Below are 12,954 nucleotides of genomic sequence, written 5' to 3'. Positions count from 1 at the left end.
TGGTGGTTGACCTCATAGAGATGGTTGAGTGGTGGTTGATCCCATAGAGTTGGCCCCATAGAGTTGATCCCATGGGGTTGCTCCCATAGGGTTGGTAGTGGTTGACCCCATAGGGTTGGATGGGTGGTGGTTGACCCCATGGGGTTGGTGTGGGGCAGAGCCCAGAGCTACTTTGTGTTTGGGAAGAGGGTCTGCGAGCTGGAGGCCTTCGTGGGCACCACCGGGGGTACGGGGGGGCTATGGGGTGGGTGGGGGGCTGTAGGGTCTGTATGGCCAGAGAGGTTGGTCATCCTCATGGGCTTCCTCCCATAGGGTTGTTCCAGTTGGGTTGGTTGGTGGTTGACCTCATAGAGATGGTTGAGTGGTGGTTGATTGACCCCATAGAGTTGATTGACCCCATAGAGTTGACCCCATAGAGTTGACACCATAGGGTTGGTAGTGGTTGACCCCATAGGGTTGGATGGGTGGTGGTTGACCCCATAGGGTTGGATGGGTGGTAGTAGAGCCCATAGCGTTGATCCCATAGGGATGGTAGTGGTTGATCCCATAGGGTTGGTAGTGGTTGACCCCATAGGGTTGGTAGTGGTTGACCCCATAGGGTTGGTAGTGGTTGACCCCATAGGGTTGGATGGGTGGTGGTTGACCCCATAGGGTTGGTGTGGGGCAAAGCCCGCAGCTACTTTGTCTTTGGGAAGAGGGTCTGCGAGCTGGAGGCCTTCGTCGGCACCACCAGGGGTACGGGGGGGCTATGGGGTGGGGTGGGGGGCTGTAGGGTCTGTATGGCCAGAGAGGTTGGTCATTCTCATGGGCTTCCTCCCATTGGGTGGGTGACCTCATCGAGTTGGTTAAGTGGTGGTTGATCCCATAGCATTGACCCCATAGGGTTGGATGGGTGGTAGTAGAGCCCATAACGTTGATCCCATAGGGTTGGATGGGTGGTACTTGACCCCATAGGGTTGGATGGGTGGTAGTAGACCCCATAACATTGATCCCATAGGGTTGGATGGGTGGTGGTTGACCCCATAGGGTTGGATGGGTGTTGGTTGATCCCGTAGGATGGATGGGTGTTGGTTGACCCCATGGGGTTGGTGTGGGGAGGGCCTACAGCTACTTTGTCTTTGGGAAGAGGGTCTGCGAGCTGGAGGCCTTCGTCGGCACCACCGGGGGTACGGGGGGGCTATGGGGTGGGTGGGGGGCTGTAGGGTCTGTAGGGTCAGTGTGGGGTTGGTCATTCTCATGGGCTTCCTCCCATAGGGTTGTTGACCTCATCGAGTTGGTTGAGTGGTGGTTGATTGACCCCATAGATTTGACCCCATAGAGTTGACCCCATAGCGTTGATCCCATAGGGTTGGTAGTGGTTGACCCCATAGGGTTGGATGGGTGGTAGTAGAGCCCATAGCGTTGATCCCATAGGGATGGTAGTGGTTGACCCCATAGGGATGGATGGGTGGTGGTTGACCCCATAGCTTTGATCCCATAGAGTTGGATGGGTGGTGGTTGATTGACCCCATAGGGTTGGTTGAGTGGTGGTTGATCCCATAGAGTTGATCCCATAGAGTTGACCCCATAGCGTTGATCCCATAGGGTTGGTAGTGGTTGACCCCATAGGGTTGATTGGGTGGTAGTAGACCCCAAAGCGTTGATCCCATAGGGTTGGATGGGTGGTGGTTGACCCCATAGGGTTGGATAGGTGGTGGTTGACCCCACGGGGTTGGTGTGGGGTAGAACCCAGAGCTTCTTCGTCTTTGGGAAGAGGGTCTGCGAGCTGGAGGCCTTCGTCGGCACCACCGGGGGTACGGGGGGGCTATGGGGTGGGGTGGGGGGCTGTAGGGTCTGTAGGGTCAGCGTAGGGTTGGTCATTCTCGTGGGCTTCCTCCCGTTGGGTTGTTGACCTCATCGAGTTGGTTGAGTGGTGGTTGATCCCATAGCATTGACCCCATAGGGTTGGATGGGTGGTGGTTGACCCCATAGGGTTGGATGGGTGGTAGTAGACCCCATAACGTTGATCCCATAGGGTTGGATGGGTGGTGGTTGACCCCATGGGGTTGGTGTGGGGCAGAGCCCAGAGCTTCTTCGTCTTTGGGAAGAGGGTCTGTGAGCTGGAGGCCTTCGTGGGCACCACCGGGGGTACGGGGGGGCTATGGGGTGGGTGGGGGGCTGTAGGGTCTGTATGGCCAGAGAGGTTGGTCATCCTCATGGGCTTCCTCCCATAGGGTTGTTCCAGTTGGGTTGGTTGGTGGTTGACCTCATCGAGTTGGTTGAGTGCTGGTTGATCCCATAGCGTTGGCCCCATAGGGTTGGATGGGTGGTAGTAGAGCCCATAGCGTTGATCCCATAGGTTTGGTTGAGTGGTGGTTGATCCCATAGAGTTGATCCCATAGAGTTGACCCCATAGCGTTGATCCCATAGGGTTGGTAGTGGTTGACCCCATAGGGTTGATTGGGTGGTAGTAGACCCCAAAGCGTTGATCCCATAGGGTTGGATGGGTGGTGGTTGACCCCATAGGGTTGGATAGGTGGTGGTTTACCCCATAGGGTTGGATAGGTGGTGGTTGACCCCGTAGGGTTGGATGGGTGGTATTAGAGCCCATAGCATTGATCCCATAGGGTTGGTAGTGTTTGACCCCATAGGGTTGGTAGTGGTTGACCCCATAGGATGGATGGGTGGTGGTTGACCCCATGGGGTTGGATGGGTGGTGGTTGACCCCATGGGGTTGGTGTGGGGCAAAGCCCAGAGCTACTTTGTGTTTGGGAAGAGGGTCTGCGAGCTGGAGGCCTTCGTCAGCACCACCGGGGGTATGGGGGGGCTATGGGGTGGGTGGGGGGCTGTAGGGTCTGTAGGGTCAGCGTGGGGTTGGTCATTCTCATGGGCTTCCTCCCATTGGGTGGGTGACCTCACAGAGATGGTTGAGTGGTGGTTGATTGACCCCATAGAGTTGATTGACCCCATAGAGTTGACCCCATAGAGTTGACACCATAGGGTTGGTAGTGGTTGACCCCATAGGGATGGATGGGTGGTGGTTGACCCCATAGGGTTGGATGGTGGTGGTTGACCCCATGGGGTTGGTGTGGGGCAGAGCCCAGAGCTTCTTCGTCTTTGGGAAGAGGGTCTGCGAGCTGGAGGCCTTCGTCAGCACCACCGGGGGTATGGGGGGGCTATGGGGTGGGTGGGGGGCTGTAGGGTCTGTAGGATCAGCGTGGGGTTGGTCATCCTCATGGGCTTCCTCCCATAGGGTTGTTCCAGTTGGGTTGGTTGGTGGTTGACCTCATAGAGATGGTTGAGTGGTGGTTGATCCCATAGAATTGGCCCCATAGGGTTGGATGGGTGGTAGTAGAGCCCATAGCGTTGATCCCATAGGGTTGGTAGTGGTTGACCCCATAGGGTTGGTTGGGTGGTAGTAGAGCCCATAATGTTGATCCCATAGGGTTGGATGGGTGGTGGTTGACCCCATGGGGTTGGTGTGGGGAGGGCCTACAGCTACTTTGTCTTTGGGAAGAGGGTCTGCGAGCTGGAGGCCTTCGTCGGCACCACCGGGGGTACGGGGGGGCTATGGGGTGGGTGGGGGGCTGTAGGGTCTGTACAGTCAGCGTGGGGTTGGACATTCTCGTGGGCTTCCTCCCGTTGGGTTGTTGACCTCATTGAGTTGGTTGAGTGGTGGTTGATTGACCCCATAGAGTTGATTGACCCCATAGAGTTGACCCCATAGAGTTGACACCATAGGGTTGGTAGTGGTTGACCCCATAGGGATGGATGGGTGGTGGTTGACCCCATAGGGTTGGATGGGTGGTAGTAGACCCCATAGCGTTGACCCCATAGGGTTGGATGGGTGGTACTTGACCCCATAGGGTTGGTTGGGTGGTATTAGAGCCCATAGCATTGACCCCATAGGGTTGGATGGGTGGTGGTTGACCCCATGGGGTTGGATGGGTGGTGGTTGACCCCATAGGGTTGGTGTGGGGCAGAGCCCATGGATACTTTGTGTTTGGGAAGAGGGTCTGCGAGCTGGAGGCCTTCGTCGGCACCACCAGGGGTACGGGGGGGCTATGGGGTGGGTGGGGGGCTGTAGGGTCTGTAGGGTCAGTGTGGGGTTGGTCATTCTCATGGGCTTCCTCCCGTTGGGTTGTTCTGGTTGGGTTGGTTGGTGGTTGACCCCATAGGGTTGGTTGAGTGGTGGTTGATCCCATAGCGTTGATCCCATAGGGTTGGTAGTGGTTGACCCCATAGGGTTGATTGGGTGGTAGTAGACCCCAAAGCGTTGATCCCATAGGGTTGGATGGGTGGTGGTTGACCCCACGGGGTTGGTGTGGGGCAGAGCCCATGGATACTTTGTGTTTGGGAAGAGGGTCTGCGAGCTGGAGGCCTTCGTGGGCACCACCGGGGGTACGGGGGGGCTATGGGGTGGGTGGGGGGCTGTAGGGTCTGTAGGGCCAGAGAGGTTGGTCATTCTCATGGGCTTCCTCCCATAGGGTTTTTCTGGTTGGGTTGGTTGGTGGTTGACCCCATAGGGTTGGTTGACCCCATAGAGTTGATTGACCCCATAGAGTTGACCCCATAGCATTGATCCCATAGGGTTGGTAGTGCTTGACCCCATAGGGTTGGATGGGTGGTAGTAGAGCCCACGGGGTTGGTGTGGGGTAGAACCCAGAGCTTCTTCATCTTTGGGAAGAGAGTCTGCGAGCTGGAGGCCTTCGTCGGCACCACTGGGGGTACGGGGGGCTATGGGGTGGGTGGGGGGCTGTAGGGTCTGTAGGGTCAGCGTGGGGTTGGTCATTCTCATGGGCTTCCTCCTGTTGGGTTGTTGACCTCATAGAGATGGTTGAGTGGTGGTTGATTGACCCCATAGAGTTGATTGACCCCATAGAGTTGATTGACCCCATAGAGTTGACACCATAGGGTTGGTAGTGGTTGACCCCATAGGGATGGATGGGTGGTGGTTGACCCCATAGCGTTGACCCCATAGTGTTGGTTGGGTGGTAGTAGAGCCCATAGCGTTGACCCCATAGGGTTGGATGGGTGTTGGTTGACCCCATGGGGTTGGTGGGGGTACGGGGGGGCTATGGGGTGGGTGGGGGGCTGTAGGGTCTGTAGGGTCAGCGTGGGGTTGGTCATCCTCATGGGCTTCCTCCCATAGGGTTGTTGACCTCATAGAGATGGTTGAGTGGTGACAGACACATCTGTCTGTCTGTCTGTCTGTTGTCCCCATAGGGCAGGTGACACGTGTGGGTCCCACAGGCCAGGTGACACACATCTGTCTGTCTGTCTGTCATTCCTATAGGGCAGGTGACGTGTGTGGGTTCCATAGGGCAGGTGACACATGTCTGTCTGTCTGTCTGTCATTCCTATAGGGCAGGTGACATGTGTGGGTTCCATAGGGCAGGTGACACATGTCTGTCTGTCTGTCTGTCATTCCTATAGGGCAGGTGACGTGTGTGAGTTCCATAGGGCAGGTGACACACGTCTGTCTGTCTGTCTGTCATTCCTATAGGGCAGGTGACGTGTGTGAGTTCCATAGGGCAGGTGACACATGTCTGTCTGTCTGTCTGTCATTCCTATAGGGCAGGTGACGTGTGTGAGTTCCATAGGGCAGGTGACACACGTCTGTCTGTCTGTCTGTCATTCCTATAGGGCAGGTGACGTGTGTGAGTTCCATAGGGCAGGTGACACATGTCTGTCTGTCTGTCTGTCATTCCCATAGGGCATATGGGGGAGATTGGGGGGTGTGGGAGGATTATGTCTGTCCGTCAGTCCCATAGGGCAGGTGTCACACGTCTGTCTGTCCATTGTCCCCATAGGGCAGGTGACACGTGTGGGTCCCGTAGGGCAGGTGACACATGTGTCTGTCTGTCTGTCATTGCCATAGAGCAGGTGACATTTGTGAGTCCCATAGGGGAGGTCATTCCTGTAGGTCAGGTGACACACGTCTGTCTGTCCGTCGGTCCCATAGCACAGGTGTCACACGCCTGTCTGTCTGTCTGTTATCCCCATAGGGCAGGTGACATGTGTGGGTCCCACAGTGCACGTGACATACGTCTGTCTGTCTGTCATTCCTGTAGGTGGCGCACGTCTGTCTGTCCTTTGTTCCCATAGGGCAGGTGACACACGCCTGTCTGTCTGTCCATCATTCCCATAGGGCAGGTGACACACGCCTGTCCGTCTGTCCATCATTCCTATAGGGCAGGTGACACACTCCTGTCTGTCTGTCCGTCATTCCTATAGGGCAGGTGACACACGCCTGTCTGTCTGTCCATCATTCCCATAGGGCAGATGACACACGCCTGTCTGTCTGTCTGTCATTGCCATAGGACAGGTGACATTTGTGAGTCCCATAGGGCAGGTCATTCCTATAGGTCAGGTGACACACGTCTGTCTGTCTGTCCGTTGTTCCTGCAGGGCAGGTGACACGTGTGGGTCCCATAGGGCAGGTGACACACTCCTGTCTGTCTGTCTGTCTGTCATTCCTATAGGGCAGGTGACACACGCCTGTCCATCTGTCCATCATTCCTATAGGGCAGGTGACACTTATGGGTCCCATAGGGCAGGTGACACACGGCTGTCCGTCTGTCTGTCCCGCAGGGCAGGTGACACACGGCTGTCCGTCTGTCTGTCCCGCAGGGCTGGTGACCGGCTGGTCCCTCGCCTTCCTGGCCTTCGAGCGCTACATCGTCATCTGCAAACCCTTCGGCAATTTCCGCTTCAGCTCCCGGCATGCCCTGCTCGTGGTCGTCGCCACGTGGCTCATCGGGGTCGGGGTCGGCCTGCCGCCCTTCTTCGGGTGGAGCCGGTGGGTGTCGGGGGGGGCGCTATGGGGGGATATAGGGCGCTATGGGGGGATATAGGGCGGCTGTGGGGCCTGATATAGGGCGCTATGGGGGGATATAGGGCGCTATGGGGGGATATAGGGCGGCTATGGGGGGATATAGGGCGCTATGGGGGGATATAGGGCGGCTGTGGGGGGATATAGGGCGCTATGGGGGGATATAGGGCGCTATGGGGGGATATAGGGCGGCTGTGGGGCCTGATATAGGGCGCTATGGGGGGATATAGGGCGCTATGGGGGGATATAGGGCGGCTATGGGGGGATATAGGGCGCTATGGGGGGATATAGGGCGGCTGTGGGGGGATATAGGGCGCTATGGGGGGATATAGGGCGCTATGGGGGGGATATAGTGTGCTATGGGGGGATATAGGGCGGCTGTGGGGGGGATATAGGGCGCTATGGGGGGGATATAGGGCGGCTATGGGGGGGATATAGGGCGCTATGGGGGGGATATAGGGCGGCTATGGGGCCTGATATAGGGCGCTATGGGGGGATATAGAGCGGCTATGGGGGGATATAGGGCGCTATGGGGGGATATAGGGCGGCTATGGGGGGATATAGGGCGCTATGGGGGGATATAGGGCGGCTATGGGGGGATATAGGGCGCTATGGGGGGGATATAGGGCGGCTATGGGGGGATATAGGGCGGCTATGGGGGGATATAGGGCAGCTATGGGGGGATATAGGGCGCTATGGGGGGGATATAGGGCGCTATGGGGGGATATAGGGCGGCTATGGGGGGATATAGGGCTCTATGGGGGGATATAGGGCGGCTATGGGGGGGATATAGGGCGCTATGGGGGGATATAGGGCGGCTATGGGTGGATATAGGGCGCTATGGGGGGATATAGGGCGGCTATGGGGGGATATAGGGCGCTATGGAGGGGATATAGGGCGCTATGGGGGGATATAGGGCGGCTATGGGGCCTGATATAGGGCGCTATGGGGGATATAGGGTGGCTATGGGGCCTGATATAGGGCGCTATGGGGGGGATAAAGGGCGCTATGGGGGGATATAGGGCGCTATGGGGGGATATAGAGCGGCTATGGGGGGATATAGGGTGCTATGGGGGGATATAGGGCGGCTATGGGGGGGATATAGGGCGCTATGGGGGGACATAGGGCGGCTATGGGGGGATATAGGGCGCTATGGGGGGATATAGGGCGCTATGGGGGGATATAGGGCGGCTATGGGGGGATATAGGGCGGCTATGGGGCCTGATATAGGGCGCTATGGGGGGATATAGGGCGGCTATGGGGCCTGATATAGGGCGCTATGGGGGGATATAGGGCGGCTATGGGGGGATATAGGGCGGCTATGGGGCCTGATATAGGGCGCTATGGGGGGATATAGGGCGCTATGGGGCCTGATATAGGGCGCTATGGGGGGATATAGGGCGGCTATGGGGCCTGATATAGGGCGCTATGGGGGATATAGGGCGGCTATGGGGCCTGATATAGGGCGCTATGGGGGGATATAGGGCGCTATGGGGGGATATAGGGCGCTATGGGGGGGATATAGGGCGGCTATGGGGAGATATAGGGCGCTATGGGGGGATATAGGGCGGCTATGGGGGGATATAGGGCGCTATGGGGGGATATAGGGCGGCTATGGGGGGATATAGGGTGGCTATGGGGCCTGATATAGGGCGCTATGGGGGGATATAGGGCGCTATGGGGCCTGATATAGGGCGCTATGGGGTAATATAGGGCGCTATGGGGGGATATAGGGCGGCTATGGGGCCTGATATAGGGCGCTATGGGGGGATATAGGGCGGCTATGGGGGGATATAGGGCGCTATGGGGGATATAGGGCGGCTATGGGGGGATACAGGGCGCTATGGGGGGATATAGGGCGGCTATGGGGCCTGATGGGGCTGCTGGGGGGGTTATGGGGAAGATTGGGGGGATTGTGGGGGTGCTGGGGGGGTTATGGGGGAGATTGGGGAGTTTGGGGGGGGATTATGGGGTTATGGGGGAGTTTGGGGGGTCATGGGGGGCTAGGGGGGAGATAAGAGGGGTGGGGGGGATTATGGGGGTCTTAGGGGGGATTGTGGGGTGTCAGGGGAAGATTGGGGGGTTGTAGGGGGCTTATGGGGCTATGGGGGGTTATAGGGGAAATTGGGGGGTCTGGGGGTGTTATGGGGTGTAGGGGGAGATTGGGGGTTGTAGGGGGCTTATGGGGGCTATGGTTGGTTATGGGGGAGGTTATGGGGTGTTATGGGGGGTTATGGGGGAGATTGGGGGGTGTGAGGTTGTTATGGGGGGTTATGGGGTGTCAGGGGGAGATTGGGGGTTGTAGGGGGCTTATGGGGGCTATGGGGAGTTATAGGGGAGGTTGGGGGGTGTTATGGGGGGGTTATGGGGTGTTAAGGGGGAGATTGGGGGTTGTAGGGGGCTTATGGGGGGTTATGGGGGAGGTTGGGGGGTGTTATGGGGGGTTATGGGGTGTCAGGGGGGAGATTGGGAGGTGTAGGGGGCTTATGGGGGCTATGGGGGGTTATGGGGGAAATTGGAGGGGGTTATGGGGGGTTATGGGGAGTCAGGGGGGAGATTGGGGGTTGTAGGGGGCTTATGGGGGCTATGGGGAGTTATAGGGGAGGTTGGGGGGTGTTATGGGGGGTTATGGGGTTATGGGGGAGATTGGGGGGTTGTAGGGGGCTTATGGGGGGTATGGGGGGTTATAGGGGAAATTGGGGGGTGTGGGGGTGTTATGGGGGGGGTTATGGGGTGTTAAGGAGGAGATTGGGGGTTGTAGGGGGCTTATGGGGGGTTATGGGGGAGATTGGGGGGTGTTATGGGGTGTTATGGGGTGTTATGGGGTGTTTAGGGGGAGATTGGGGGTTGTAGGGGGCTTATGGGGCTATGGGGGGTTATAGGGGAAATTGGGGGGTGTGGGGGTGTTATGGGGGGTTATGGGGTGTCAGGGGGAGATTGGGGGTTGTAGGGGGCTTATGGGGGCTATGGGGAGTTATAGGGGAGGTTGGGGGGTGTTATGGGGGGGTTATGGGGTGTTAAGGGGGAGATTGGGGGTTGTAGGGGGCTTATGGGGGGTTATGGGGGAGGTTGGGGGGTGTTATGGGGTGTTATGGGATATTATGGGGGAGATTGGGGGTTGTAGGGGGCTTATGGGGCTATGGGGGGGTTATGGGGGAAATTAGGGGGTGTTATGGGGGGTTAAGGGGTGTCGGGGGAGATTGGGGGGTTGTAGGGGGCTTATGGGGGCTATGGGGAGTTATGGGGGAGGTTGGGGGGTGTTATGGGGTGTTATGGGATATTATGGGGGAGATTGGGGGTTGTAGGGGGCTTATGGGGCTATGGGGGGGTTATGGGGGAAATTGGGGGGTGTTATGGGGGGTTATGGGGTGTCAGGGGGAGATTGGGGGTTGTAGGGGGCTTACGGGGGCTATGGGGAGTTATAGGGGAGGTTGGGGGGTGTTATGGGGGGGTTATGGGGTGTTAAGGGGGAGATTGGGGGTTGTAGGGGGCTTATGGGGGGGTTATGGGGGAGGTTGGGGGGTGTTATGGGGTGTTATGGGGTGTTATGGGGTGTTTAGGGGGAGATTGGGGGTTGTAGGGGGCTTATGGGGCTATGGGGGGTTATAGGGGAAATTGGGGGGTGTGGGGGTGTTATGGGGTGTTATGGGGGGTTATGGGGTGTTTAGGGGGAGATTGGGGGTTGTAGGGGGCTTATGGGGGCCATGGGGGGTTATGGGGGAAATTAGAGGGTGTTATGGGGGGTTATGGGGTGTCAGGGGGGAGATTGGGGGTTGTAGGGGGCTTATGGGGGCTATGGTTGGTTATGGGGGAGGTTATGGGGTGTTATGGGGGGTTATGGGGGAGATTGGGGGCTTGTAGGGGGCTTTGGGGGGTTATGTGGGGTTATGGGGGAGATTGGGGGGTGTGAGGTTGTTATGGGGGGTTATGGGGTGTCAGGGGGAGATTGGGGGTTGTAGGGGGCTTATGGGGGCTATGGGGAGTTATAGGGGAGGTTGGGGGGTGTTATGGGGGGGTTATGGGGTGTTAAGGGGGAGATTGGGGGTTGTAGGGGGCTTATGGGGGGGTTATGGGGGAGGTTGGGGGGTGTTATGGGGAGTTATGGGGTGTCAGGGGGGAGATTGGGGGATTTTAGGGGGCTTATGGGGCTATGGGGGGTTATGGGGGAAATTGGAGGGGGTTATGGGGGGTTATGGGGTGTCAGGGGGGAGATTGGGGGTTGTAGGGGGCTTATGGGGGCTATGGGGAGTTGTGGGGGAGGTTGGGGGGTGTTATGGGGGGTTATGGGGTGTCAGGGGGGAGATTGGGGGGTTGTAGGGGGCTTATGGGGGCTATGGGGATTTATAGGGGAGGTTGGGGGGTGTTATGGGGGGTTATGGGGTGTCTAGGGGGAGATTGGGGGGTTGTAGGGGGCTTATGGGGGGTTTTGGGGGGTTATGGGGGAGGTTTGGGGGGGTTATGGGGGGTTATGGGGTGTCAGGGGGGAGATTGGGGGGTTGTAGGGGGCTTATGGGGGTATGGGGAGTTATGGGGGAGATTTGGGGGGGTTATGGGGGAGATTTGGGGGGGTTATGGGGGGTTATGGGGTGTCAGGGGGGAGATTGGGGGTTGTAGGGGGCTTATGGGGGGTTATGGGGAGTTATAGGGGAGGTTGGAGGGTGTTATGGGGGGGTTATGGGGTGTTAAGGGGGAGATTGGGGCTTGTAGGGGGCTTATGGGGGGTTATGGGGGAGGTTGTGGGGTGGGGGAGGATTATGGGGGTGTTTTGGGGGGGTCAGGGGTGATTAGGGGGGCTGTAGGAGCCCTGTGTGGGCTTATGAGGGGGGGACGGGGGGGGGGGGTTTATGGAGGGTTATGGGGAGGTGATGGGGATGTTATGGGGGGCTGTGGGGGGCTTTAGGGGGGGTTGGGGTATAGGGGTGCTATAGGGTGCTGGTGGGGGCTACTGGGAGGGATTGGGGGGTGATTATGGGGGGCTGCGGGGGGGGTATATGGGGATGATGGGGCGTTATGGGGTTTCTGGGGGGTTATGGGGGGGTCAGGGGGGGTAGTGGGGAAGACTGGGGGGGACTGGAGGGGAGACCGGGGGGTTATGGGGAGTAATGGGGGAAATTGGGGGGTAATGGGGGAGATGGGGGGCTGTGGGGGGCGCTGGGGGAGACTGGGGGGCTGTGGGGGGCTATGGGGGGATTGGGGAGTAATAGGGGCAGTGGGGGAAATGGGTGGGGGCCACATTGGGGCCACACTGAAATGACATGGGGGTCACATTAAGTGACATCGGGGTCACATCGGGGTCACATCGGGGTCACATTAAGTGACATCAGGGTCACATCGAGGTCACATTGGGGTCACATTAAGTGACATCAGGGTCACATTGGGGTCACATTAAGTGACACCGGGGTCACATCGGGGTCACATTGGGGCCACATTGGGGTCACATTAAGTGACATCAGGGTCACGTTGGGGTCACATCGGGGTCACATTGGGGTCACATTGGGGTCACATTAAGTGACATCAGGGTCACATCGGGGTCACATTGGGGCCACATTGGGGTCACATTAAGTGACATCAGGGTCACATCGAGGTCACATCGGGGTCACATTGGGGTCACATTAAGTGACATCAGGGTCACATCGAGGTCACATTGGGGTCCACATTGAAGTGACATCGGGGTCACATTGGGGTCACATTAAGTGACATCAGGGTCACATCGAAGTCACATTGGGGTCACATTGAAGTGACATCGGGGTCACATTGAAGTGACATCGGGGTCACATCGAGGTCACATTGGGGTCACATTGAAGTGACATCGGGGTCACATTGGGGTCCACATTGAAGTGACATCGGGGTCACATTGGGGTCACATTAAGTGACATCAGGGTCACATTGAGGTCACATTGGGGTCACATTAAGTGACATCGGGGTCACATCGAGGTCACATCGGGGTCACATTAAGTGACATCGGGGTCACGTCAAGGTCACATTCGGGTCCACATTGAAGTGACATCGGGGTCACATTGGGGTCACATTAAGTGACATCGGGGTCACATCGAGGTCACATTGGGGTCACATTGAAGTGACATCGAGGTCACATTGGGGTCCACATTGAAGTGACATCGGGGTCACATCGAGGTCACATT

At 57.9% G+C, this 12,954-nt stretch overlaps 1 protein-coding gene and 2 long non-coding RNA genes across 5 annotated transcripts in view; all 3 read left to right on the top strand.

The window, feature by feature from the left end:
- OPN1SW (opsin 1, short wave sensitive) overlaps positions 1-12,954 on the top strand; it is a gene marked incomplete at its 3' end in the record, with an annotated part of 36,532 nt that overhangs the window by 920 nt on the left and 22,658 nt on the right. Inside the window, exon 2 of the mRNA XM_052669009.1 lies at positions 6,613-6,781. Within this exon, the coding sequence (XP_052524969.1) occupies positions 6,613-6,781 (169 nt within the window). The remainder of the gene's footprint in view (positions 1-6,612; positions 6,782-12,954) is intronic.
- Positions 9,597-10,377, top strand: LOC128073786 (uncharacterized). 3 transcript variants are annotated; one of them, XR_008202880.1, is made up of 4 exons: positions 9,597-9,641; positions 9,883-9,902; positions 10,064-10,083; positions 10,329-10,377. It is a non-coding gene; the product is annotated as an uncharacterized LOC128073786 (long non-coding RNA). The 3 variants fall into 3 exon arrangements; XR_008202882.1 differs by lacking the exon at positions 9,883-9,902; XR_008202881.1 differs by lacking the exon at positions 10,064-10,083.
- LOC128073802 (uncharacterized) lies at positions 12,538-12,913 on the top strand. The gene is made up of 3 exons (XR_008202892.1): positions 12,538-12,562; positions 12,596-12,639; positions 12,869-12,913. It is a non-coding gene; the product is annotated as an uncharacterized LOC128073802 (long non-coding RNA).

This window comes from Tympanuchus pallidicinctus, unplaced genomic scaffold (assembly GCF_026119805.1).
Source record: "Tympanuchus pallidicinctus isolate F22 unplaced genomic scaffold, pur_lepc_1.0 scaffold108, whole genome shotgun sequence".
NCBI lineage: Eukaryota > Metazoa > Chordata > Aves > Galliformes > Phasianidae > Tympanuchus > Tympanuchus pallidicinctus.
Note: the sequence above shows the minus strand (reverse complement) of the source record. Positions and strands in the feature narration are given on the sequence as shown.